General features: G+C 38.8%; 1 protein-coding gene across 1 annotated transcript in view; it reads right to left on the bottom strand.

Annotated features, from left to right (window-relative positions):
- Positions 1–26382, bottom strand: part of ntrk3a (neurotrophic tyrosine kinase, receptor, type 3a) — a 165300-nt gene that overhangs the window by 20763 nt on the left and 118155 nt on the right. The window contains exons 12-13 of the mRNA XM_057329253.1: positions 18741–18929; positions 2271–2401 (exon numbers count right to left, since the gene is read on the bottom strand). Coding sequence (XP_057185236.1) covers positions 2271–2401; positions 18741–18929 — 320 coding nt within the window. The remainder of the gene's footprint in view (positions 1–2270; positions 2402–18740; positions 18930–26382) is intronic.

Here is a 26382-nt window from a genome sequence, read left to right as displayed (position 1 = left end):
ATATGATAATTGCGTTTCGCTCGCAGACCACGCAGTTTAATTTTAATTACAGCTACCGTGGGTTAATCTATATCAGGGATGGGAAGAGGGGGATGCATTTTGGATGGATGGGGGTACCGATTCACAGATGGCAAGGTATCTGTCCCTATCCATAATGCTTTATTGCCCCTCTATGTTGCTAAATTGGCAACCTGCACAGGCCATTGAGAGCAGAGGGGAAACCCAGCAGCACCTGGGAGGTTGTCACTAGAAATCGGGGTTGGAGGTCTCGGGCATCAGGTGGAGACGGGAGAGGACGAAGACACAAGTGTGGTTTTGGCAGATCTTTGGCCAAAACATCAAGGAAATGTTGACTGTGTGAGCTGGATGCATTTAAAACAACAGCTGGTTTAATGGAGCTTTATGAAGCCATGTGCTACTCCTAACCAAGTCCCAGAGGAATATTTCTCGGGAGACTTTAAAGAAAAAAGATTCTGTCCTCATTTCATTCAGAACCTGTATATAATTCAATAAAACAAAAGAAGATATTTTGAGAAATGTCTCAAGGTCCATACAATGGAATTCAATGGAGACCAATGTTGTTTGGTGACCAACGTTCTTCAAAATATCTTCTTTTCTGTTCTGCAGAAAAAAAAGAAAGTCATACAGGTTTGGAATGACATGAGGGTGAGTAAATGATGAACAAAGTTTCATTTTTGAGAACTATCCCTTTAAAAGAGGATACGTATATGCAGCCGTGTCACTTTTGTACCTTTTATAGTTGAAACCTGTTTTTACCGCAATTAACCTTTTGTGGAGGTTTCGAGTTGTTCCAAAACTGAATACATTTCTTTGTTCTGATGAACACAGAGACAGATATTTGAAAGAATGCTTATAACCAAACAGATCTTGCCCCCCCATAGTAGGGAAAAACACTTTATCACAAAACACAAAACAAGACATTTTGAAGATGAACAGTTATGACTACCATTGTATTTTTTCCTACTATGATAGTCAATGGGGGGCAAAGTCTGTCTGGTTATAAGCATTCCTCCAAATATCTTTCTCTGTATTCACCAGAACATAGACATTTATGCAGATTTGGAACAACTCGAAGTTGAGTAAATGATGACAGAATTTTCTTTTTTGGGTGAAGTATCCCTTTAACAACAATTTTCAGTTAGTGTCTTTGGGTCCACTCTAAAATTCTTTCAGAAATGAACTTTAAAGGCCTTAATGCAAAGATTTGCTCTTATTTCCAAAAGCAGCTTTATCCGAGTGTCTTTGAGTGTGCTTTATGGTAAACTCAATGCTTACCAGAATATCAATTGAAGCATCCATATCTCATTTGTTGACATGCTTCTCGAGGGGATACAAGTGTTGTAAACACATGAAGTACGTTGCAGGCAGCTAACGCCAATTTTTACACATTCTGCGCTTGATAAGGACTTCATATGCAGTGTGAGACATAAAACAAGTGTTCTTTAGTCAACAAAACCAGGATTCACACAGATAACTGCTGGCTATTTTGCATGTGATGAATAGCTGTTATATACATTAAAATGTGACACATTTTAAGTTTTAATACTGGGGGATGGAATGTTCAGTAATATATAATAAAACACTTCCAGTCTGTCAATCATTTTGCATGTCGGGGTTTGCTGACGTAGACTGGCTGACATGTCTTTAGAGGGGGCGGGATCAGACGTTTGACTCGTACTTCAAAAGTAATAATAAATAAATAAAGTTCGAAATTGCCAGCATCTTCCACGAAGTCTTCAAACGTTGACATTTCCAAACCGACAGACTGTCTGCTTATAGATCAGCATTGAGTCACACTTCAACAGACTGCCTGAGCTCGCTGAATGCCGACTCCTTTGACCTTGGTGGATGGACCCGTGTGGTAAAGCAACTTAAAGCATTATCCAGCCACTGTCTGCCCACAGCGATGACTCATTGCCTGTCAATGACATGGAGACCAACCATACCACTGCAGTACCTTTAAAACCCCCCAAATCTTATATCACTGCCAAATATTAAATACAACTGTAGCTGATCTCTCCGCCTAGCGCGGCCGAGCTCCATCTCATCATTGATCTTAGTCAACAAATCCTCCACCACCAGGCCGTCTAGCGATCGTTCCCCGAACGAAACCCCTCTTTGCCGGGCACAGGGGGATCAACTTTATATGTCAGATGAGGGGGGCTGGACGAGGGGCTTGACCTTTCGAATGAATCCTGCGTAACTAGAGAGCGAAATGGCCCTGCTGCGATGGGCCGATCATTTCTTACCTTGACAGCCACTAGCATTTTGTCCTTAGTGGGGCTTAGGTTGTAGCACTCTGCCAGGAACACCTTCCCGAAAGCCCCTTCTCCCAGTTCCCTCTTGAGCACAATGTCTCGCCGCTTAATGTGCTGTACATCTGAAAAGAGAGAAAGAGAGATTAAGCGGATTGTGTGACAATCTTTCTGGAGGCTATTGCTTTCAAACTGTGATTGAGAAATGTATTATTTGTGAGTTGGATTCAAGTCGACTTGACAGAATAGCGGTCCCAAAAATACATCAAATCAACTCCTACGGACAGCATCATTTCACGCTAAATATTCCATTTGTCTTCGGAAAGGTAACGCAAGGTCATGTAGCCTTTGATGAAGATGATGCATTGCTACACTTTGATGTACTTTATAAACTATGTACTTCATCTTAGATGGCTGCTGTGATCTCGAGGGTATTTCATTTAACCGGCTTGCTAGAACATATGCCCGCCGTATATGTTTACACCACGCACATCAGAACGAGGTAATTTGCCACGTTTTTCTTCAAAAGCTTTGCGTGGGCTCTCGCCGGGAGCCGTGTTATCAGATGAACTCCTAAATACGAGAGATCAGGTGGATTTGCCACTCAAAGAGCGATGAATGAAGCCACGCTTGGTCTACCGGGCAGAGTAATGGAGCAGCAACGGTTCTGCTGGCGGTTCAAGTCCCCGCTGAGCTTTACTGCGGATCTGCCCTTGAGTGAGAAGTGTAACCTCAAACGCCTTCATAAATACTGCCGCGTGCTTCAGACGGCAGGTAATAATCGTCCGTGATCATCGCGCGCCTGACTTTGATGTACAGATGGTCGTGAAATGTTATGAAGGAATGTGATTGATAAGACGCAATATGGCGTGTCACAAATGATAACAAAAGGCAACCTTTAATTTACACGCGAGTTGGCATTTCTTTAATAACAAATACAGTACACTTAATTGACCCATTTTTTTGTAATACCAAGCAATTCTGCTATTAGATCTACGTAATGCGTATTTTCCAGACAACTAGGATTTTCGATATGCCGCAATGCAAAAAAGAACATAAAATATACTAAAAAGGGCATTATTAGGGCTTCATTAGCATCAGCGTTACGTTATTGTATCACGTTACGTTACGTTTAAAAGTTACAATTCCAAAAACTGTATACAAGTAAACTGCACTAGGTCTTTTGCGATATGAATAGAAACGTCAAACTGATTGGATTTAACCGCGGATACAGATGCGTCATGATGTAATGCGGTTCGAGTGGGTCCTTAATCTCTGTACCATCCACCTGCTTCCATTTCCAGTTCCCAGTCTGCTTGCGAGGTAGCGAGCTCCATATGGCCGACCATGACAGCATCTGGTATTTACTCCAAACAGGAGTTTTGGATAAGCCACCATCCAACATCAATACTTACTGCCCAAAGCTAGCAGCCATTCCACCATTTCTCTTTCAAGATTAGAAAAAATCCAAAGCAAATATTGATGAATGGACAGCACTTGGGGATAGACTTTTTCGCTGGCAACCTCCCCATTCTCCATCTAACCAGATGCCCAAATCAGCAGAAACATATTAGGGACAATTTCATTTAGGGCTGCTGAGGCAATTGCACAGTGTGGCAGACGTCCAATGACGATGGTGAATATTTCTGCTTCGACCGTAAGCGCACTCAATTTTACAAGCGGAGGGTTTTTTCGCCGCACTGCTGGAGATTAAGACAAAAGATGGCGAACACATGCATTACTTCCAAACTAATTAAAAAGCATTTGTTTAGTCAGGACAGGCGAAGACGGTGAGAGCGGCTGAGACAAAGGAGAAGAGAGATAGCGGTTCTGTGCTCTTTCTTTTTTTCGTGGTCTCAATTTTCTCGTGATTGATAGGTTTACAATTAGCAGGTAATAGGTGCAAGAAGCACTTTCAGTCTGACGAACAAATGAAAGGAATAGTTGAATAAATTGAATAACTTTGGAGGACTTATCGTTTTGCAGCTTGACAGTCCTAGTCCACATTTTACTTTCATTATATGGAATCAAAAAGAGGACAAAAATCCTTGTGCGCAACAAAGACAGACAGACAGACATACACGACAAGAAAAATGACACAATTTGACAGAATTTCATTTTTGAGCAAACTATCGCTTTAAGAACTGTTGTGTTTAGCCCGCAGGTTGCATTGTGAGAGGCCACTCTTGGGAAGAGGTTTCCGCAGTAGACATGATCGTTCTGAACGTAGCGAGCAGCTGGGAATTCATGACAACGATTTCATCCTAAATATGATTTTTTGTTGTTGTCGCTGTTCTCTGGCAGACGTTTAACTCGCTCCCAACGCAAATGACACAGCAGACCACAGCGAGGCTGATTCGGGTGCAAATGGCTGCACGGAAACTTTCAGGATTAGGTTGGACTCGCCCTGCAGCAATTTACCTCCTCTCTGGATCTAAAGACAGCACTAAATGAAGCTGAAACAGCACCTGTTCATTTCGAGCCGGCCCCAATGTTATTTCCTGCCGCCTGATGATTTAATGCAATTACGAATGTTTTTGTAAATAGCCCTGGTAAAACGTTATACGCTCTCGGAAGTTTGAGAAAATGTCAAAAGTGGATCAATAAAAATGGAAGAAATAAGGAAAACAAAACGGGTATCTACATGAAATCTTCAGTATTTTTGAATCATTCATTAATTCAAATTTGTGGGTAAAAAAACGAACAAATTCACTGACGTATTTTAATTCTTTTTCAAATGATCCACAAAATATTCAGATATAATTAAGCAAATTATAGTTTATTTTATGAAAACATCAACTGCAATTCAATAAAATTAATCTTTAAAAAGCTGAAATAAAAACATCCTAATTCTAGCCGGACTACTTAAGTAACAACATTCTTATTTTTTCTTTTGATTTTGGTCGTCTGGGATTTTTTTGTCAATGACGGTAACAACTACAATATGATAATACGAACATATCTATCGGCTAATAATGAAACACAAATGATTGACTGACTTGGTCCCTTGAAAAAATCTGAGTGAAAAATGAAAAACCACGTCAAGATGACCCGAAATACATTGTTTATCCTGCATTTAACTGGCTGATTTAAAGCGACTCGTCATGCCTTTAGAGCAACAAGTCCACGCTAAATAGAGCCCTGTGCGACTAGGCCACATGTGTTTGCGAAGACATCCAAGTGTTATTTCGTTCACAGGCTCTGTGCTACACAAGCGCCCTCAAGATGCTATTAATAAAGCATGTGGGTGTGCAGTCATTTGCAGACAAGGTTAATGCACGCTTGTCTTCTGTATCTCCGCTGCCAAGCCTGCTATCGCGACTGACAGTCAAGAAAAGCCCCACCAGGACCTTCAGAATGGAACGCGAGACGTGTTCCTGTCTGTAAACAGGCACGCACGCCGTCCGTCAGAAGCTTGCTGCAGCGCAGACACGCCCACCTAACAGCCATGCGTCTTACATAAACACGACTGCGGCATTTCCCTCCCCTCCACCCCCACGAGCGCACAACAGAGCATCTCACGGATCAGACCCGTAGCGAGAACACATGTCTCGCAGGGATGAATCGCTGCTCACCTGAGGGGAAAAAAATCACTTGCTGTTCTGCATCTCAGTTTTTATTTTGTCACTTTAGAGGCAAGATTGCTTTTTTTGTCTTATTTCCTCATTATGCTCTCGCTTTCTGTTCTGTGTGTCTCTTTGTTTGCACTTTTTCTATGTTTCCAACTGCGGTCTGTAAAATGCCTCTATTTTGCATTTTTGTTCCAATGTAATACCAACATCTTCATTACAAATTATACTATCAGCATAAATGTAAATTAAATTAAATTGAGCTTTTCTGTGGGCCAATAGAGACTCATGTCATGTACTTGTGTGTATCATTAAGAAAAACATGTTCTCTGAAGGAGCACTTCTTGTACAACATGGTACAGTAAATCTGCACATGATCTTTGTGAAGTTTTCGTGAAACGAAATAAACAAAAATAAACATGAAGGATGAATGGCTTTTGATATGCAACTGTAATGCCTGTGCGATATCCATAATGTATTATAATTCATTCATATGGCCTATACTTTAAAATCAGCTCTATGCTCTCATAAATAATGTTCGGTTATAATATAATAATCTGCCAAATGCATAAATCTAAACGGGTGTGTATTGAAACATATAATAAATAACACGCATCTTCCTTCAGAAATAACTTCATAATGCACTATACAGTAAATACATCTTGAATAAAATGTATCTCAACTGTCACTCAAAAATGGATTTGTGTAAAGATGTCGAAAACTTAAAAGGAGGATAGAGACACTCATAAAGAACAAAAGGTATCAGAAACAGTCTTATTTCTCGAAACCACAAAACAGCTCAAGCAAACACGACAAACACATGAATAAGAAATAAGGCTTAACCGCAGGCGACGGCGTGTGAAAAACATGTTCATCATGTGTGCAGAGAGGATGAAGAGATGAAGGCCATATGCTTCAGTCGAGGACTCGGGAGCTTTGTGGTGTCACATGTATAGGAGAAGCATAACATAAGTATTGAAAGTCAATACTGAACCACGAAACAATTACTAACGCACAAAGACACACGAAAAGCCAGGCTATGAGTATGTTTTTATATTGTTTGAAAAAAAACGTAAACCCTTGTAAAGGCTTCTGAATATCAGTTCTAGTGGGACCAATATTACCAATCAATACAGATCGAAAGGGATTTTGATGGAAATATCCCAGAGATACAGATGCTTTTAGAAAAAAAACTGAGGAAATCAGTTATAGTTATAAAGCTGTGTACACAAGAAAAATATTAAAGGTCTCAATACTAACAGCAGAAATAATTCCCAGCTCTTTAGCTTGTAAGTGTACAAGCTCTGATTGACAATTTAAGAAAACCAGAGAACATTGAAAACCGTACAACAGAAAGTGATTATATTCATGCCTTGCCATGACCGAAATTACCGATCGATATCTGTTTACTGCGACGGCAACTAAAATACAAAGCTGCAGCTAAACATTCTCGCATTACAGATAAATGGCAAGACATGCGGCTTTGATCGGAGCCGCTACTCAATTACAGAATTCCTCCCGTGTTTCCATTCGATCCGAGAGAAGGAGTAATGTCCAGCCGCTCCGGCTCAGAGGGAAGGGAATTAACTGAGCGTGGAACGCGTTAGTCCTCAGCACGTCACATGGGCTCGGGCTTTGTGAGATGGAGTGACCCAGAGTATGCATTCCCCGGATGATTGAGCTGGACGACACTGTGTGGGTCCGAAATGTTAAAAGCTGTCACAGTTTGTCCCATTTTTATGAGGACACCGTGCAATTGAGGTCTGTATTTTACAGATTACAGTATTGAAAGAAAGAAAGAAAGAAAGAAAGAAAGAAAGAAAGAAAGAAAGAAAGAAAGAAAGAAAGAAAGAAAGAAAGAAAGAAAGAAAGAAAGAAAGAAAGAAAGAAAGAAAGAAGGCATTATTCTAGCCTACTAAAAAAACACCTAGTCATATTATCCTTAAAAATCATTCTAAAGTGCAAATTTGGTTCTTAACAAACCTTTCTCATTATAAGCACAGTTGAAAATGGTTGTGCCGCCTAATGAAGTGCATACATCACAATGCACTTTTTATAGTTGGATCTGCAAATCAAATTTAAAAAACAATTGTCCAAAAAGAAACACATTTCCTTAAAAAAATCCCAACATTCTTCGTTATGAGATGGGGGCCATTCAACATGCTCCTGTCTTGAAAAAGAAAGCAAACTGGAAGCAGGACAGAGAGAGCAGTCGATGACCCAAATGCACAACAACAAGAGGGCGCATCAGAGTCTCTAGTTGGAGACACAGCTGGCAACTTTATTAAACAGCACACGCCAAACAGCACACGCCAAACACCAGCTTCATCTGAGACAGATGCTGCCACAGAGTTTCAGAGAAAGCAACATCTTACACTAAATATGGGCAGAATGAGCAAAACAACTTGAAGTTTGGATGGTAAACCAAGGAAAATGGTATCGTGACTGGATAAAAGGTGTCGAGTTTTTTTTCGAAAGCTTTATGTAACAAATGCATTTAAAGGGACAGTTCACCCAAAAATAAAATTCTGTCATCATTTACACACCCTCGAGTTGTTCCAAATCTGCATAAATTCTGATATTTGGAAGAATGATTGTAACCAAACAGTTCTTGGCCACCATTGACTACCATAGTAGGAAAAATGACAATGGTAGTCAAAAGTGCCCCAGAACTGTTTGCTGTACTACATTTTTCAAAATATCTTCTTTCGTGTTGAACAGAACAAAGACATTTATAAAGCATTTTTCCTACTATGGTAGTCAGTGGTGGTCAAAAAATGTTTGGTTACAAGCATTCGTCCAGATATTTTTATCTGTGCTCATCATAACAAAGAAATGTATAGAGATTTGAAACAACTTGAGGGTGAGTAAATAAAGAATTTAAATTTTTGGGTGAACTGTCCCTTTAGCGTAACTTTTACCAATTTTACACATGCCTAATGAATAAACGTATCTAGTTCTCCAAAACCCCTACACTATTATAATCCCAATTCCGATGTGTATTTAACAATCCAATTTTGTTTATAAACTCCTGTGAGAGGAAGATATTTCTAATACTGCCTCAAAGGAGTTTCAACACGACTGTACTGTTCTAAAGCTTAAATCCGACAGATTTACATGCATTACTTACATCACTGTTACGCATGCACGGACAAGCACGTGCGCATGTGTGCGCATGTGTCTGCCTGGGTCACGCAGACCCGGAGCTTTCAATTATCTTGTACCTGAAAGTACATTTGTGTACGGCGATAGGTTGCCGTCAAACACTAACGTCAGTCTCATCTTTGCTTTTAGAGCCGGCCCTTTATTTAGAGGTTGATTGGGTTAATTCATTAGGTTGCAGAGGCACCGGACTAATGATTTTATTATGCGGCATATTGTGAAGGAACGGACGGGGAAAATACGATGAAGAGAGCTGATGAAGGTTAAACATTGTTGCCAAATGACCGTTACGCCACTGTGTTGCAATTAAAGTGTTTTTAATGAGTTGGGAGGGACACATTTGCATATTTAGTGCGGTACAGGGCACGGGACCCAGAAGAGAACATGGCGCAAAGGTGTTTACATTAGCCTCTTTTTTGCCATATGACAATGAGCAAACATATAGAGAAGGTTCAGCATGTTTAGAGAAACTGACCTGTGTTTGGATGGTTTATTTTCACCATGTTTTTTTTACAAATCACTCAATATTGGTTTAACACTGATTCAAATACGGGTTTATTAGCGCATGAGAGCTTGTGGTATAACGTTGAACTTCATAACAGTGGCCACCTGAGACACTACTGATGCAACTTTAAAGATGTAATGTCTTAAGGACATTGCACATCGAGTCCGAAATTTGCATCCGAAATTTCCGCACGTTAAAAAATAAATATGACCTCACGTTGTGTCAATCACATTTACACACTGCCACCGATATTTTCATCCGTCATAAAAAAATTCGGACTGGGTTCGATTTTCTGCGTTTTTCGCATCCGTAGCAAGCATTTTGAGAGGCGTTTTGACAATTCAGAGACACCGTACAAACCAGCGGCAAATACGAAAAAACGCATACGAACATTTCGGACTGTATGTGCAAAGACTTTTACTGTGTGTTCACACCGCTAGCGACTCTGTCGCTAGGTGTTGCTAGTCTCTTGCTACGAGGTCGTTAGAAGGAGTTCCTAGCTTTGGTTGCTCTAGTAATATTTATAAACAAACTCTGCAGTAACTGACGAGAGACGGATGACGTGAGCTCCGTTGCTTTACTGCTATTGATAGTCGCTCCCGAAAGTCGCTCATCATTTGCATAAAGTTGAGCAAATCTCAACTTTGTCGCATCGCTAGACACGTCCACTTCATGTCGCCACCGGTCACCGGCTCTCCATTGAAATGAATGACATCGCCTCGCTTCGTCGCTGGGTGTAGCTGGCGGTGTGAACGCACAGTTAAAGCCTCAGATTCCCTCGGTTCGCATAAACGTCTCATGTTATGGCATCCGCTCGAATGGAAGAGATTAAGATACAGATGGATGAGAGGAAGGGGGCATGACTTCTGGAGATGGGGGGCGAGAGCTCGGATTCGAGTCAATCTTTTGATATTGATTGCATCTGGGGAAAATTCATTTCTGGCTCATAATTTGAGAGCAGAGAGCATCTATCGCTCGCCAGCGGGATAGGGGAGGATGCGAGGAGGTAGCGTCCCATCAATTACCCCGAAGTGAGGGGCTTTTAAACAGAGAACCCGACGCCGCCTTAGATGACGGCGATGGCCCTAATCATTGTCTCCTTTCGCTTTGATGATTTGGCATTTGGCTCCGGATGGGATGTTGTTATGGCTTCCTGCCTCCGAGAATCGAGCGTGAGGTGAAGGGAGCAGAGCAAGAAGATGAGAAGTGAGAAACAGAGCGGGCGGAGAGGACCGCCATGACCTTTTCTACAACTCGAGTCTCATTTGAGCTCGGTACTAAAAATCTCATCTGTTGTAATTTGTCTGATCATTACGCGATTTAAAACTCAAACGCCTTTAGATCATGGCGAATGGCTTTTTTTACATTTTGAGAAATGTGGTTTTCTGTCTATACAATGAAAGTTAACGGGAGCCAGTGTTGTTTGGTTACCAACATTCTTCAACATATTAAATCTTTCAATGACTCTGGCCTACAATAACTCCAGTCCTGTCTTTTCAAACAGGGAAGCGGTTAAAAACATAACTTTGAGTCCTCTCCAAACATCAAAACTTGATTACCCTTGACTTAAAATAAAAGAGCCTTCCGCGCTTGAAATCTGTTCCTTCAGCACTCGTATTCCATCATTCCCCTGCCCCTTTCTCTCCCATTTCCAAACAGCCTCTCTGTTAATGTCCTGCAAGAAATCTAAAGCTATCATCTAATTCAAACTGACAGATGATAAAAATACGGATTCATTAACGCTTCATCGCTACAGCGCCAGGAGGCAGAGCATGAGCTGATAAAAAAATAGGACCTCAGACATATATACGTATCTGTCATTAGGCCAGCAGAACTGCCCAGCGTCGCACCCCCTTCAACGCTCCCTAATAAGGATTAATTACCTGCGGTGGTTACACCTGTAGCTAATGGGAGAGGGCCGACCCGCAAGGTGTGCGCCAATCAGCGTGTTTTGTGTGTGAGCCAAAGCCCCCCGTGGTTCAGTGGAGAAGGTTATCAGTCTTTTAGATTGGCTTTGCTTCTTTTATAGCGAGTGGGCTGTCAGAGAGAAGCATATTAATGAAGTGCGGTGATTTAAAAAGGATAAGAAGTCTTCTGGTGATGCTTTTCTTAAGTACATTAAGTTACTGACTAACTTCACTCACTTTACTTACTAACCTTATTATCCAACAATTCAGTTTTATTTCTCTAGAGCTTTTCAGAAATTTGCTCATATACAGATATAGTAAGAATAAATAAACACATAAAAAATAAATACAGTAAATAAGGCTAAAAATACAAACATAAAAACGATATAAATAATGGTCTTATGGTCTTAAAACAATGTTATTGCTTAGTTATTTTTCCTGGTATATAGCCATTTTTTAAAATCATTTAACTAAAAGATAAATAAATACAAAAATATAAATAAATAAACTTTTAAATGGACAAACTAATAGACTTATTTAAAATTGTTTATTTTATTCATGTTTTAAAATGAAGTTAAATAGAACAATAAATAAAAACATTTTTAACTTATAAATTAAAACTGTTAAATTCATTCAATTGTAAATCCTAAATAAATAAAACAATACAATGTACACGAATAAATAGTTTTAAATGCACATTTTTAACAGCTTTAAAATAAAATATTAATTAAACAAACAACACAAATATTAATAATAATAATAATAATAAATAAAAACATGAATTAAATAAACAATTTTTAAAATCGGTTAATTTGTACATTTAAAAAATACATTTCTATATTTGAATTATTATATCGATAAACTAGTTATTTTATACAATATGATTTTGTTTTATAAGTGCCACTCTTGGTTCTCTATACAAGCAGCAATAAACACTTTTTTGAAACTTCTATTGTACCTTGGTTTCAAGAAAGCATATACCATAAAGGCTTTTTCAAAACATTCAAGTAAAAAAACATTTAGAACTATCCTGACCTGTATTCATCCCTATAACTATTTGTTACATGCAGACCTGCTTGAATCTACTGCTAGGGCAAAAAAGCATGATGGTATTTCTGTTGTAACAACACAGACCTGTATCCAAAACGGAGAGCATTCTGCCCCTACAATTTAGATGTTTAAGGGGCACAGCATGATTTAAATTCTATAAAGGACGAATGATTCCAGAGGTGAGTGAGCTCTAAGTTTGCCATGTCTTTTGTGCACAGCGTACACAAAGGGGGGGGGGGGTCGGGGTTATGGGTGGGGGATGAGAACATGGCTTTCAGTGCAATGGGTTTCTATTGGACTTGGTTGCAGTAAATAAGCTCCTAAAAACTCTCAAGAGTGCTGTTTGGATCCATTCAGACACTTTGGCAATTTCGGACCAAAATACTTTCCTGGACTTTCTAATGGATAAGTGAGGAGGGCAGGCCCACACATTCAGAACTTCTTTAGAGGGAAGTCAAAAGAAAAAAATAGTTTCTGGTATATATCACTTGGTAGAAAACATCAGAGGGGTACAGGTTTTGCACCTGCTGGGCTGAAGGTGGCTCTTAACAAGATATAGCTTGACAGTTTGGAATAAATGGCTGGAGAACAGTGTCCCACACTACCGACCTGGGCTCCTGGGCTTCTCTCCGAGCTGACTGGATGAGACTCTGAATCTCAGTGAAAGGAGATGAAGCCCAGTTGGGTGACGAAAATCTTGACAGGTTTTTAGCTTGATAATTGTGACCATTCTTACATGCAAATACAAATGATTGCATGGTAACATGGTTCCTGCCAACGGTTGCATAAGCCACCTATAGTTGTGGCACAAATGGGCACCGGTTACCATTTAGGCACCACCACTGCAAATATTCAAGCATTGCACTATTCAACTGTCAAATATAAACTGAATATCAGAAGTGTAGTATTTATTCAAGCTATTTTTATTCACACATTTTAATACATTTTTATGATTGCTTGTATCATATTTTTTTTTACTACTGACTATTATGTAAGGCAAATCAATTCTGGAAATGATAAAAATGAAATGTACAGCTTTCAACTTCGGTTTACAAATAGTAGTAGTCACAACTCAAATGGATCAAGAAAGTTGATTTTAATAATTGTAACTGTAAAATTAGCGTTTTATTAATTTAAGTTAAATTTTAGTTTAATTATTAAAAATAATCAGTTTAAAAAACACAAAATAAACAAATATTTGAATTTTAAGAAATTACATTTTAAAAAGTTAAACTCACACCACGTCATAAATGTATTACTTCAAGCATATGGGTTTAAAGTGTAAGTTACTATAAGCCCTAATATGACCGATCTTCCTTAAAATGTCCCTTTGTAAGCCCTTATAAAGAGCAACTAAACTACTGTAAAGTGCCAACACATATACTGTTCCTTCAAGAGCTAAAAAAAGTAGATGTCACAAAAATAGCTTCAACTGCAATCAATTCAGACAAGATAACAAAAGAAATCAGTTTAGGTAAAACAACTCCATGTAGAACTTTTAACCAGAATGCCCTAAAATGACTGCTGAAAATGGTCCGTACAATTTGATTCTCTAATCTCGCCGTAAAACAGAGATTGTCTTCTCGGTATTTGAAATTAAGGTACTCTGTCAAAACAGATAAGGCTGTTCAATTCCACTTCCCTTGGTTTCTCAAATACAGACAGTGAAAGAAATTCTGTCGTACAAAATACAAAGACTTAAAAAGAGATTTAAAAAGTGTTTGGATGTGTAATTCTAATAATGTTCAAGATAGTCTGTTAAAGGTTTACTCAAGATGTTGTTTTGGTCCTCGTACACCTCTTTCTGACAATCCTGTATGAAGCCTACATTGGGTCCGTTGAAATCTTTGTTACCAATGTGACAGAAACTGCTGGCCCCTTATTTATTGACTTTATAGTCTACAGTGCCTGAATGAAATTTATATTCTCAAAAGTGATGTGAAATTCTGCAGGGTCCTTCATTGGGTAATTGGGGTGGAACAATTTCACTGCTAAAATGCCACAAGGTTCAGGGTTCAAGTCTGGAGAGAGATGATTACAGAGACTCGGGTAATTGATGACCATTGAACGAAAGGTTCAGCGGTTTCATAGAGTTTATATCCAACAATGTACAACATAGCTGGGGCCTAAAGTAAAGGACAGCCGCATGTTAAACATGTAGCCAATAACCCATCATAATTGTTTTACAGACCTGATGACCTGACAACTGGTCAAGTGGTGTCCTTGTCGTATGAGTTTAACCCACGAGTTTATACAATGCATATCGACCAATGAGTGTAGCGATTAAAGCTTCGCCTTTAGCTACACTTAAGGCTAATTCACACCGATCCAACAGACGCTAACCAATACCAACAAACTCCAACAAACACCAACGTCCTAAATTCCCATTGACATTTATAAGTCAATAAGTGTTAATAGAGTATTGTAGAGAGGACATATTTTTGAAGCGAGATAGCATTTAGCACTTCTGGTTCCATCGCCACAAAATCAATGGGTTTTTGGATAAATGCCTAAAATAAGGTCTGTGGTTAACAAGACGTTTTATTCTATGACATAAAACACACCAATTATAACGCGGTCATGATTTTTAAAGCTTGATCGTGTCTTAAAAATGGTGGTCACTAACAAGTTGCTAAAAGCGACTACATCCTTTGGCGGGGACGTTAGACATTGTCACGCATATAAATCTCACAAATAATGCAACGTGGACACAAATCTCTAAAAACGTGGCTGGATATTCATTCACGGAGTAATTACTTACCACGAAACGCATTTTTAATAACGTTTGAAAAAGTTGTCAGAGTCTTGGTGGTGGTGAGGTTGACATCGAGCGCCCGTGTAGTCTGTTTATAGCATCATGTTATCTTTTTACTTCTGGAGATTATATTTCAGCAAATAGTGTGTTAATCTGTAAATATTATCTTGATAGACAAAACATGTAAACATCGTAAACCTTTGTTAATCTCAGAGTTTATGTTTTGCGATCTTTCAAAAGTCAATGGGAAAAATTCATAGGCTTTCGGTCGAGGGAACCAGTGCGGTGCTAACTTCTGGGTTGGCCTACAAAATACGTCATCTCTGAGCTACTCTTTTAGCCTTTAGATACAGCAATGTATGTAGAAATGTCCACTAACCTACAAAGAGTCACTTTCACTTTCAAGAGTACAGTGATTTGCTACTTTGTAGCAATTAAATCAACATCAATGCAACTAAAATTGTGCATTAAATCATTTTGTTCAATATTGCTATCATGAAACGCTAGAGGCAAATAACAGTAGTTGCAGACTCAAATCGGTGGTTTTGCTAAGTGCCTGTTGACAATTTTTGTCTTCTACTTTGAAGAAATTTAAGGCAATCACGTATACACGCTTTAAATTTTTAGGAGTACACTAGCTTGATTCCTGACAAGCGACATTCATTAGTAATGACCCACCTGTGCTAGTCACTCTTTATGCTAAACTCTCGGTTCCGCATCATTTCAGGCCCTCGCGGGTAAAACCGAAAGGTAGAAAATAAAATTGATAAAAGAGACCTGTGCCATTAATCTATTAGCATGCTAGCGCACGTTTGAGAAACCCTGCTGTAAACACACACAAAAACACAAGCCGGTAGGATTATAAATCACTCAATTTGCCATTAAAGATTCATGCAGTTCATAACACATAACTCCTGTGAATATGTAGGTGTATCTTTATATACATACGTATGCTTTTGCATGCTTAATGGGATTTCGCACACTAACCAAGTTGTGCTTCTGCACCGGGTGGAGTGTTAATCTTTCAGCAGGGGTTTAAGAAAATAGGACCACTCGTGTTCAGAAACATAAACTGGTCCAGTTAAAGAACTTGGACTGAGAATCTACTTACTCAAAATATTAATAATTTTATCTGGGCTTGAACTTGGAAATTTTAACCATTTCGTTACCATAAAGCAAAATAATCAGTGACAATCTAATAAAACAATTCATACTTGGTTCCTCATATATGGCTACTGATACTTCATTCCATCCATGTTCTTCTCTCCAAGAACAAAATGACAAATCTAGATGCTTTACAACCCGTCCATGTGCTTCTCCATAGCCACCAGACACTGTTTGATTGTGTATCTGCTTCACGGAGCAGCGGATATTGGCTTTGTTTGCCTAAGGCTCTGCCATTTTTCATTCGTGTCCCTCGATTTTGTCTGGTTGGTATCTGAGTTCAATGTAATGTGAACAATTAGGGGCTCCGGGTAGCTTCATAAACAACCTTACAGAAGATAGATAAGGATAGAGAGTGCGTATTGCTTGTTATAGCACACATTTTGTAATCTATACTCTTTGTCTTTTAAACATTTTATTTGAAGGCACAACCTAAACATCTCCGAGTTGACTTGGTATGTTCAGTTTGTGTGGAAAAGTAAGGCAGAACTGTAGATCAAAGTCAGATCGATACAGAAGCTAAAAAAAAGAAAGTTCGCTTTTTGGTTACAAAAGAAAGTTCTGAAAATAAAGCGTACAACCTTGAGAGTTCAAACTTGACATCATTCCCTCTTGAACTAAAAATTAATATCTTTGGTTGCTTCGAGGTAACTCGAAACGGAATTATTGCATTTTCTTCCCCAAATTTATTTTAATAATGATGCAACAATGCAGTATAATGTGACCAGAGATACTTAAATGCCTTTCAGTATTCCAAATATTTTGGCCGGCAAAATTGATCCAATTTAAAAAAACTCTGTTAAGGATTTCCCAGTCTGGAGAAGCACATGGTTTGTGAAAACAAAAGGTAGCACCGTTTTGTACTGTGCACCGCTGAGAATCCAATACTGGGTCAATTTGCAAATCATGGAATAGCTCAGAAGTACAGAGGGAGAGAGAATAGAACAGTAATGCAGTCTGTCAGCCCGGAAATAATGTAAAATCCTAAAGAGAGATAATTCACAGATTAGTTCGGATCATGGCCATGTGGAAGACAATAGGAACCCCAAAAGCTTAAAAGTCTAAATCCTGACTTCTTTCCTCAGGTGGAAACCATAAAACGGTTTGGCAGTTGTATAAAAATTACCATGTGAATAGGAGTCCATGGTGTTTTTTCACTCCAGTTAAGGAAGATTAAATTAAACTATTTTTATAAATTTTATAAATATATATTATTATAAATGATATAAATATATAAAAATATTTGATATAATAAATCTACAAAAAATATATACTGTAATTATATTTTTTATGACAATATGACAAAAAATGTATTTAATTTAGGGCTGTCAAATGAATAATGGCGATTAATCGCATCCAGAATAAAAGTTTGTGTTTACATAATATATGTCTGTGTACTGTGCATATTAATTTTGTATTCATAAAAACAAACACATACATGTATTTATTTAAGAAAAATATAAACATTTATAAACATTTATATATAATTAAAATGATTGGTAAATATAAATAAATAAATGTAAATATTTCCTAAATATGTGTTTATAAATACAAAACCAACATGCACAGTACACAGACATAAATTATGTAAACACAAACTTTTATTCTGGAGGCGATTAATAGTGATTTAATTAGATAGCCTATATGTTTTCTTCACATATTTGTAGATCACCATCATTAATAGCATCACAAGCCTTACTCTATCCTTGAACATTTTGGACCCTGGTTGAGGAGATCTGTTATGTAAAAAAAGAATGGATTTGAAACAACACTCGAATAAATAAAAAAGTTCAACACCAAGCGGCACAAATTGGTAAATCGGTACGCCACAGAACACTGACCTAGCGTATGCGTTTAAGACTCTCCTTTGAGGCCCGGCTCAAATACTTACATTTAAAACTATCGACTATATTTCACTCCCTATTTCCCACTTCACCTCTCTTTCTTAAGCATACATATGCTTTTGTCTCGAATTCGATCTCTAAGGCGCGTGAGGGAATTTGAAGCTGACCTGAATTTTAACCCACGTTCAATTTGCTGTGAAAACATGACAGTACAGTATTCGCACTAAAGCGTCTTGCGAACGAGAGGATTTACGCACTTCCTTAGCAGACTGTAAAAATGTAGGCAAGGACAGAAATGCCACAAATCACAGTAAATGCGTAATAAGTACAGTAAGCCGTCGTGGGCTTTTAAAACAGCAGTGATCTTCAGACTTTAATTGATTCAGTTCTGACTCTAATAAGACTCAAGTATGCAGTGGAGATCTTGGGAATGTCCGCCACCTGCTGTACAGGACAAAGTCAGATTAGGGGACAGGCTGTTGGCGAGCGGCGGCCGTTTGGTACTCACAAGTGGTGGGCTTGTTGCAATTATGCCCGTGCCGGAAGTACTGCGGGTTCTCGATTACCGGGATACGCGTCATGCCAATCACCACGGCGTCTGGTCCGGCATCCAGGGTGCATGGGGTTATAATACCGTGGTTGACGTGGTGAAGAGGGCTGGCGGAATCTTCTTCTCCGCTGATTACAGCCACCGGTCCTGCAGAGAAGAAAAGATGGTCAAAAAGAGGGAAGTAAGATCACGTAAGATGCTTTGCTACACAATGACATTTGTGACAGAAAACAAATGCAGCATAACAAGTCTGAGAGCCAAATACAAATAAGACAGATTTCTCAGAATAAATGTCGTCTCGGATCTCCACTGGCCTTTGAGCACACGTCGTTTTGGGCACACGATAGTCGCCTTGGCCTGACTCAACCCAGAAGTCTCAGCTGTGGTGGCCCCAGGCCATCATAAACACTGACATCACAAGTTTCCCCAAAGCCCTACGATTGGTTCATGTGGTCACATCAACACACCCATGTCCAGATCCGGGCCTGCGATGATGTAATAAATAAACTCCAAGTGGGGATTGTTGAAACCACAGGACCGGAAATACAACATAATGTGGGAGACTGGGGCTTCTTGTCACAGTTTGAACTTTATTTCTGAAGAAGTTAGTTTATGGATGCATACATTAAAGTCTTGGCTGCTAAAGAAAAGCTATTGAACATTTTCACTGTTAAACAGTAAAAAGTTTAAAACCAACCAAGAACCAAGCATCCAAGCAAAAACGTGCACAAATGTTGTGACAACTAGCCCCGGTCTCTCTATACAGGATGCTAAGAATGAATAAAAGCAATGCAGGGCTGCTAAAGCTGTCATTCAAAGACCTGGAAAATTCATGAGGCCATTAAAGTTCATGAGGTCAGACATCTTCACACAAGGCCAAAAAGTGAATTGGAAGCTGACTGACTACTTTTGAGTAAAAGAGGTCAAATGACAGGAAAAAGGTTGAAAATAAGCACAACTACTTGAGTGTGAGACAAAAAGCGAGGTTCTAAAAAACTGAAATATGCATCCTCCTCACAGAGAATCAAAAATATATGTACATCTCTTTTGACAGGTGTCACAGGAGGGGGCTTAATAAAATAAAGATGTGAAGTGTAAACAAGAAGATAAACTGTATAAATAAGATGTATACATTAAAGATAAACAAGTGATAAAAACAAATCTAATATAGCGCCATACTAAAAACTGAGCTACAGGAACAAATTCAGACATGAATATCCTAAATAGTTAATCTATAAACGTACGTTATGTGTCCCAAACTTAACTTCCAGTAGACCTCCCTCTGCAAAAAATCTAAAGCTGTTGAGTAGTTGTAATGTGATTTAATACAATTAATGTACAATAAAATATGAATAAAAGTTCATATTAATATAAATTAAAAACAAAATAACTTGTTATATTATAACCAAACACACGTACCATAAATTAACTTTGGGCCAGATGTTGATGATTTATCGTCTAGGGTAATTCAGAATTGCTTCGCTTAACCTCTAAATAAAAGATTTGAGCTTTGCAAGTATAAAAACAAGCAGAAGTCCAAATGAAATGAGCGGGCACAATCGTTTTGCATGCCTATAAATAGAGATTATTTTGAGACAATAACTGCGGTCTGCTGTGACACATTTAAGCAGAAATCTTGGGAAAAGGTCTTAATTAGCTTAAGCCGTTAAGACAGGAGACGATGCTCAGCTAGCTGTCAAATAACTCCTTGAGCCAACTGGGTTGTTAAAATGCTTTTCTTTTACTTAATTGGAAAGTCAGGGTCAAGCTAAAAGCCCAAAAGAACATTTAAAGTTATACTAACACGAATGCAAGTGTTTTCAGACATTCAAATGACAAATAATCGAATTTAATACTGTAGCAAATTACTGTTATCAACATTAAAGGAGTACAAAATGTTTTCCGTTTCATATATTCTCCCCCTGTTTTTATAAGCTCAATATTAAAAGTTATTTTGATTAGCTCAGTTATGGTTCTGGCTTTATTGTATATCAAGCTTACAGTAAAAGCAACGTTCCTGCTTCTTTTAATATCTTCAGGTTATTGTTAGAGATACGCAACGTCAGACGCTGCTGTAAATACGCTTGAAAAATAAATACATAAACCATATCAAATGGCACTTTCAGAATCCTATTATACACAGTGGCACGGTGAATTGGAGATCGCATTCGCTCGCACTTGCCTGTTGGCGTTTCCAGTTAGGAACTCTATCAATAAAGTGCAGGAAACAATTCGTTAAAGCGACGGAACAGAAAATGGGAAGCGGGCCATCTCTGAAAATTCAAAGGCGTTGCATTTCTGCAGGACTTCCTGGGTTTTTATCTCTTCTGTGGAGCGTTTTATCCAGAAGTTGTCATTTATTACAAAGAACCTCCCTCCTCTGCCTGAGAAAATAACAAAAACACACAAGAATCCGCCACAATCTGTCGTCTTCTTATCACCCAATTCTGAAAAAATATGTTTTCGCAGGTGATAAAGAAAGACAGAATGAATAATATATAAATATAATAAATGTAGGTCTTTCAAGCTGCTCCAAATGTACTTTGAGTTCCCCACTGGGACTACATGTTACATAAAGCACTTAAAATAAAAAAACGGAAGCACATTTCAATGATAAATTATGTCTTCCACTTCCCAAACAACAAAAGCTTCAAGGTCAATAGTATTTATTGCCAACAAGTAAGCATTAGTTAATCCCTTTTTCTACTTTCGCATCCACAAAGATGCAAATGAGATCTCTTTAATACGTCAATTGTCCTATTGTAGACAGAAAGGAGACCAAATAGAGCAAACAGAGACTTTTGCTTAGTTTTCCTGTTTACCTTATCTTTTTTACCTAAAGGTCTATAATTATAATTCAGAAATCGTCGAATGAACTCAAATGTTCTTTCAAGAGCAAATTATCTGAGCTATACGGTGCCCTTTAGTTCTTCATTCTTGCTGTACATCAACAATTGTTCTCCTTTCAATCCGAAACATCAGAAACCCCTAAACGGAAAATAGCACAGATTTCCATTAAGTCACTTGAGCTGTAAATAAGAAACCTTAAAGTTGTCCTCTAGGTTGGCCAAGCTCAAGCAAAACACCCACTGAGACGATCAAGTACATTTGTGTAAATACTTCCAGAGGTGTAACACACAGCTGGTTAAACACAGATGATATGGGTTTATTATCATACGGAGTTCAGCTTACAGGACGCTCTGGCAGAGTTGTTAATTAACACTGAAAATAGCTTCGGCAACCATCCGTTCCCTCCGAACACATGCATTGCACATGCAAACACTCACACATGCACACAAATTATCACCTTACTGCATGTAGCACAGTAACTTCACACATCTCCTGCTATATGAGTGACAGTGTTACTTGCTACTCGGGAGAAATCGGGTTAAATAAGTTATTAAGTAATATTAAATAATAAGCACTTGACGATCGTTTCACCTGACAACCTTAAATTTGCATATTTATTTGTACAGTACATCTGTGTATTGAAGCGCTTATTGCTTATTTAATTCATTGTTCTATTTATATTCCTACTCTGAGTGTCAAATATGATACACAGATACACAGTATCAGCGAACACATGACCTAAACATCGTTTATCGCGACAAATCCTGAGAAAAAAACAGGGTTGGCGGAAAATTACATCGCCCGCATTTACAGACACGCATAATCAACTACACCTCCTCCTTTTTTATTTCATCTCTATGCTTTTCCACACGCACGCACCTTCTTAGCAAAGGTGACAGGTACGATTGATCCTGTTTATAAAGCCATCTGAACCCTGCTGCTTGAGTGCCATTTGCCTTGAGTTCATATCTCTGGCTTTGATGTTGAAAGTGCACCCTGCACTTTTCGTATCTCAGGTAGCTATAAAAGATAAAACAGGCTCCATCCAGGCCCACTTCTCTCTTATTGCAATTGTGCTCTGATTGCAATGCAAAGCAGCCGTGGAAGACCAGCAGGAATAAATGACTCACATTACTTCTTCTGATCTCACCAACGTGAATTGAAATGCCTCCTTGACATCAAACCACCTCGGCCCGGAACGAGAGAGAATGAGAGTTAGCGACATGGGGATAAAAAGACAATGATTCATACGTTTCTAAGTGATTGGAAGAGGTAAGGCTGAAAAATCAGGTATATGGAAACACTCAAGTCACTTCCTGTGGCCCTAATCGCACCGTCTGCTTGGCTCATTGCCGTGAAAACCTTTGTAATTGCCTGAAGTCTCTGTTTTTTCTTTGCTTGATTCGCGTATCGCCCGGATATGTCTACAATGCCCCTCGGTGTCAGCCGCAATGACAAAACTCTTTTGTTGGGTAAACAGAGTATATGAACAGAGAATCGGCTCGCCCGGTGCTCTGATTGCCTGCAAGGCACACGGCTACGATGCAGTTATCACCCTGACACTTTTCTCTTCGAAGACCCCCCTTCATTTTTGTCCAGTTAGGTGGGTCTGGACTCGACCGTCGTTGGCAAGAAAACATTCACAATAAACTTTGAAAAGTGAGGCGTGTCAAAAAGCCGTAGGGACGCCCGATGCCTCTAAAATAAAAGGATTCTTAATCATTTTAATTTGGAGGATGGCAGCTAATAGACCTCATTTGCTGCTTATTTCCACTTCAACGAGGATGGCTCGGAACAGTGACAATCTCTGAGCGGAGAGATCGTGAGTGGGTGAGCGAATTGTTCACGCTGCGTCTCCTTAAGTAATAAACAGCTCGTTCGCTTGGGTTGAAACAAAATAACTACCTTAAAAACAGAAGCTCGCCGGTTATCTCAATTTCCTCTCTGTGATTAATAGCGCGGCGGCTCTCGGGGTCTCAGGTGACCAGGAATTTGTCGCACCTTATAATTTATACTAGTTATGCTTAGACTCAAACGGAGATAGATAGACAGACAGACAGACAGACAGAAAGACAGACGGACAGATACAGATAGATAGACAGACAGAGAGACAGAGCGATATAGATACAGACAGATAGACAGGCAGGCAGAACAATATAGATACAGATAGACAGACAGATAGACAGAAAGACAGACGGACAGATACAGATAGACAGATAGAGAGACAGAGCGATATAGATACAGACAGATAGACAGGCAGACAGAGCGATATAGATACAGATAGACAGACAGACAGACAGAAAGAAAGACAGACGGACAGATACAGATAGATAGACAGACAGAGAGACAGAGCGATATAGATACAGACAGATAGACAGGCAGGCAGGCAGAACAATATAGATACAGATAGACAGACAGACAGAAAGACAGACGGACAGATACAGATAGACAGACAGAGAGACAGAGCGATATAGATACAGACAGACAGACAGACAGACAGACAGAAAGACAGATGGACAGATACAGATAGACAGATAGATAGACAGACAGAGAGACAGAGCGATATAGATACATACAGATAGACAGGCAGACAGAACAATATAGATACAGATAGACAGACAGAAAGACAGACAGATACAGATAGACGGATAGATAGGCAGACAGAGAGACAGAGTGATATAGATACAGACAGATAGACAGACAGGCAGAACAATATAGATACAGATAGACAGACAGAAAGACAGACAGATACAGATAGACGGATAGATAGGCAGACAGAGAGACAGAGTGATATAGATACAGACAGATAGACAGACAGGCAGAACAATATAGTCTGTCTGTCTGTATCTATATCACAGACAGACAGACAGACAGACAGATAGATAGATAGATAGAGAGACAGAGAGACAGACGGACAGATACAGATAGACAGATAGATAGACAGACAGAGAGACAGACGGACAGATACAGATAGACAGATAGATAGACAGACAGAGTGATATAGAGACAGACAGATAGACAGGCAGGCAGAACAACATAGATACAGACAGACAGACAGACAGACACACGGACAGATACATATAGACAGATAGATAGACAGACAGATAGACAGAGTGATATAGATACAGACAGATAGACGGAGTTCAGTGACAAAAGCTACAGCCCATGCCATGCGTATCCTCGTTGGACCAGGACACATCAATCCTGCACCTCTGCAGTTGGGACTAACTATGACAAAAAGGCGTGAACACAAAGGCCGTCAGTCATCTTTATGCCTTTAACAAAGTAGGCCATAGGAAATTTGTCGGCCCGGCACAACATTCAACGCGCGCTTTGTTTATAGCTGTATAAAAGCCTGCGGAGCTCGAGGGGAAGGACAGTACAGCCGAAGAGCCAAAGGTGGCACGCTGATCTCCTAAAAATCAAATTTAAATGAACTATACACTGACACAACTGTCACAGAGTCAGTATGCGTAACCTTGTCCTCAATAGCTCAATGATCTACCAGCTGAGCTGCACTATATAGAAGAATTCATACACATACCTGTATATTTTACACAGGAATTCTGTCATGCTCGTGTTTCATAAATGAGGTCGGTCTATTCAGATTTCTCAAGGTCTACAATAGCAGGTACAATGTAAACAGCAGGCCACCCTTACGTGAAATCAAGCCTGCTTTCTGAGAAGTGTTAGACGCAAAGCTCATAGTTCGATTTTCCAGAACCGCACATGCTGATAAAAATGCATACTGAGCATGAATCGCTTTTGATAAAAGTGTTTGCCAAATGCATAAATGTAATGTAAATGACCCACACCCACACGCGCGTTCATGAAACCATGGAACGTTTCAAACCTGTGAATCACACCTACGTGTCAATGTTCACATTCACAAACACTTGCAAAGCTGAAATGTTCCAGACTCAGCAAAATCCAGTCGGCAGAACAAAGCTTGGTTAGGACGTACTGTTAAAAAATGTGATGAAGCTCAGTTTGAGTCTAGCAGAAATAAAATGATTTCAAATTTCCTTGAGTGCAATTGTTCAGGTATAGCGGGTACAGTTTGGCCCAGACATACATTTTATTGCTCAGATGTTGCTGTGCATGAAGCTTTCAGTTATTTTTAAGTATCAATTTTGTATTTTCTCAGTGAACACTTTACTACATTATAACATCTATTCATTAATATTAGCAAATGCATTAGCTAAGATAAACAAACAATGAACAATATATTTACAGCATTTATTCATCTTTTTTAAATACTAGTTATCGCCAGCTAGAATTATTAATTGATGTAGAAGTATTGTTCATGATAACTAATGTATGTAAGGAATAATTGACTCGGTTGAATACACCCCGAGGTGGTGATGCGGCCATGACGTCAGCCAATCAGAATGAAACATTCCACAGCACCGTGGTATAAATAATGTGAACCAATGCAAACAATGCATCCTTATTGTTGCATTTCTTCAAAAACAATAAAAAAGAATAAAAAAATAAAATAAACAAAACTTAAGTAAAGAAGTAAACTAAGGTAAACTAAAGTAAATCGTAAAAAAAATTAAATGACATGACATAATCATTAAGGTGTAAAATTCATAGTTCAGGTAATGTGGTCTTGGAAGTTATTAAAAGTTAAAAGTTTGTGTTTCCATAATATATGTCTGTGCACTGTGCATATTCATTTTGTATTTATAAAAACATATGCATGCATTGTTTAAGAAAAATATAAAAATGTATATATCATTTTAAT

The sequence above is a fragment of the Triplophysa rosa genome, linkage group LG3 (assembly GCF_024868665.1).
Source record: "Triplophysa rosa linkage group LG3, Trosa_1v2, whole genome shotgun sequence".
NCBI classification, from domain to species: Eukaryota; Metazoa; Chordata; class Actinopteri; order Cypriniformes; family Nemacheilidae; genus Triplophysa; species Triplophysa rosa.
Note: the sequence above shows the minus strand (reverse complement) of the source record. Positions and strands in the feature narration are given on the sequence as shown.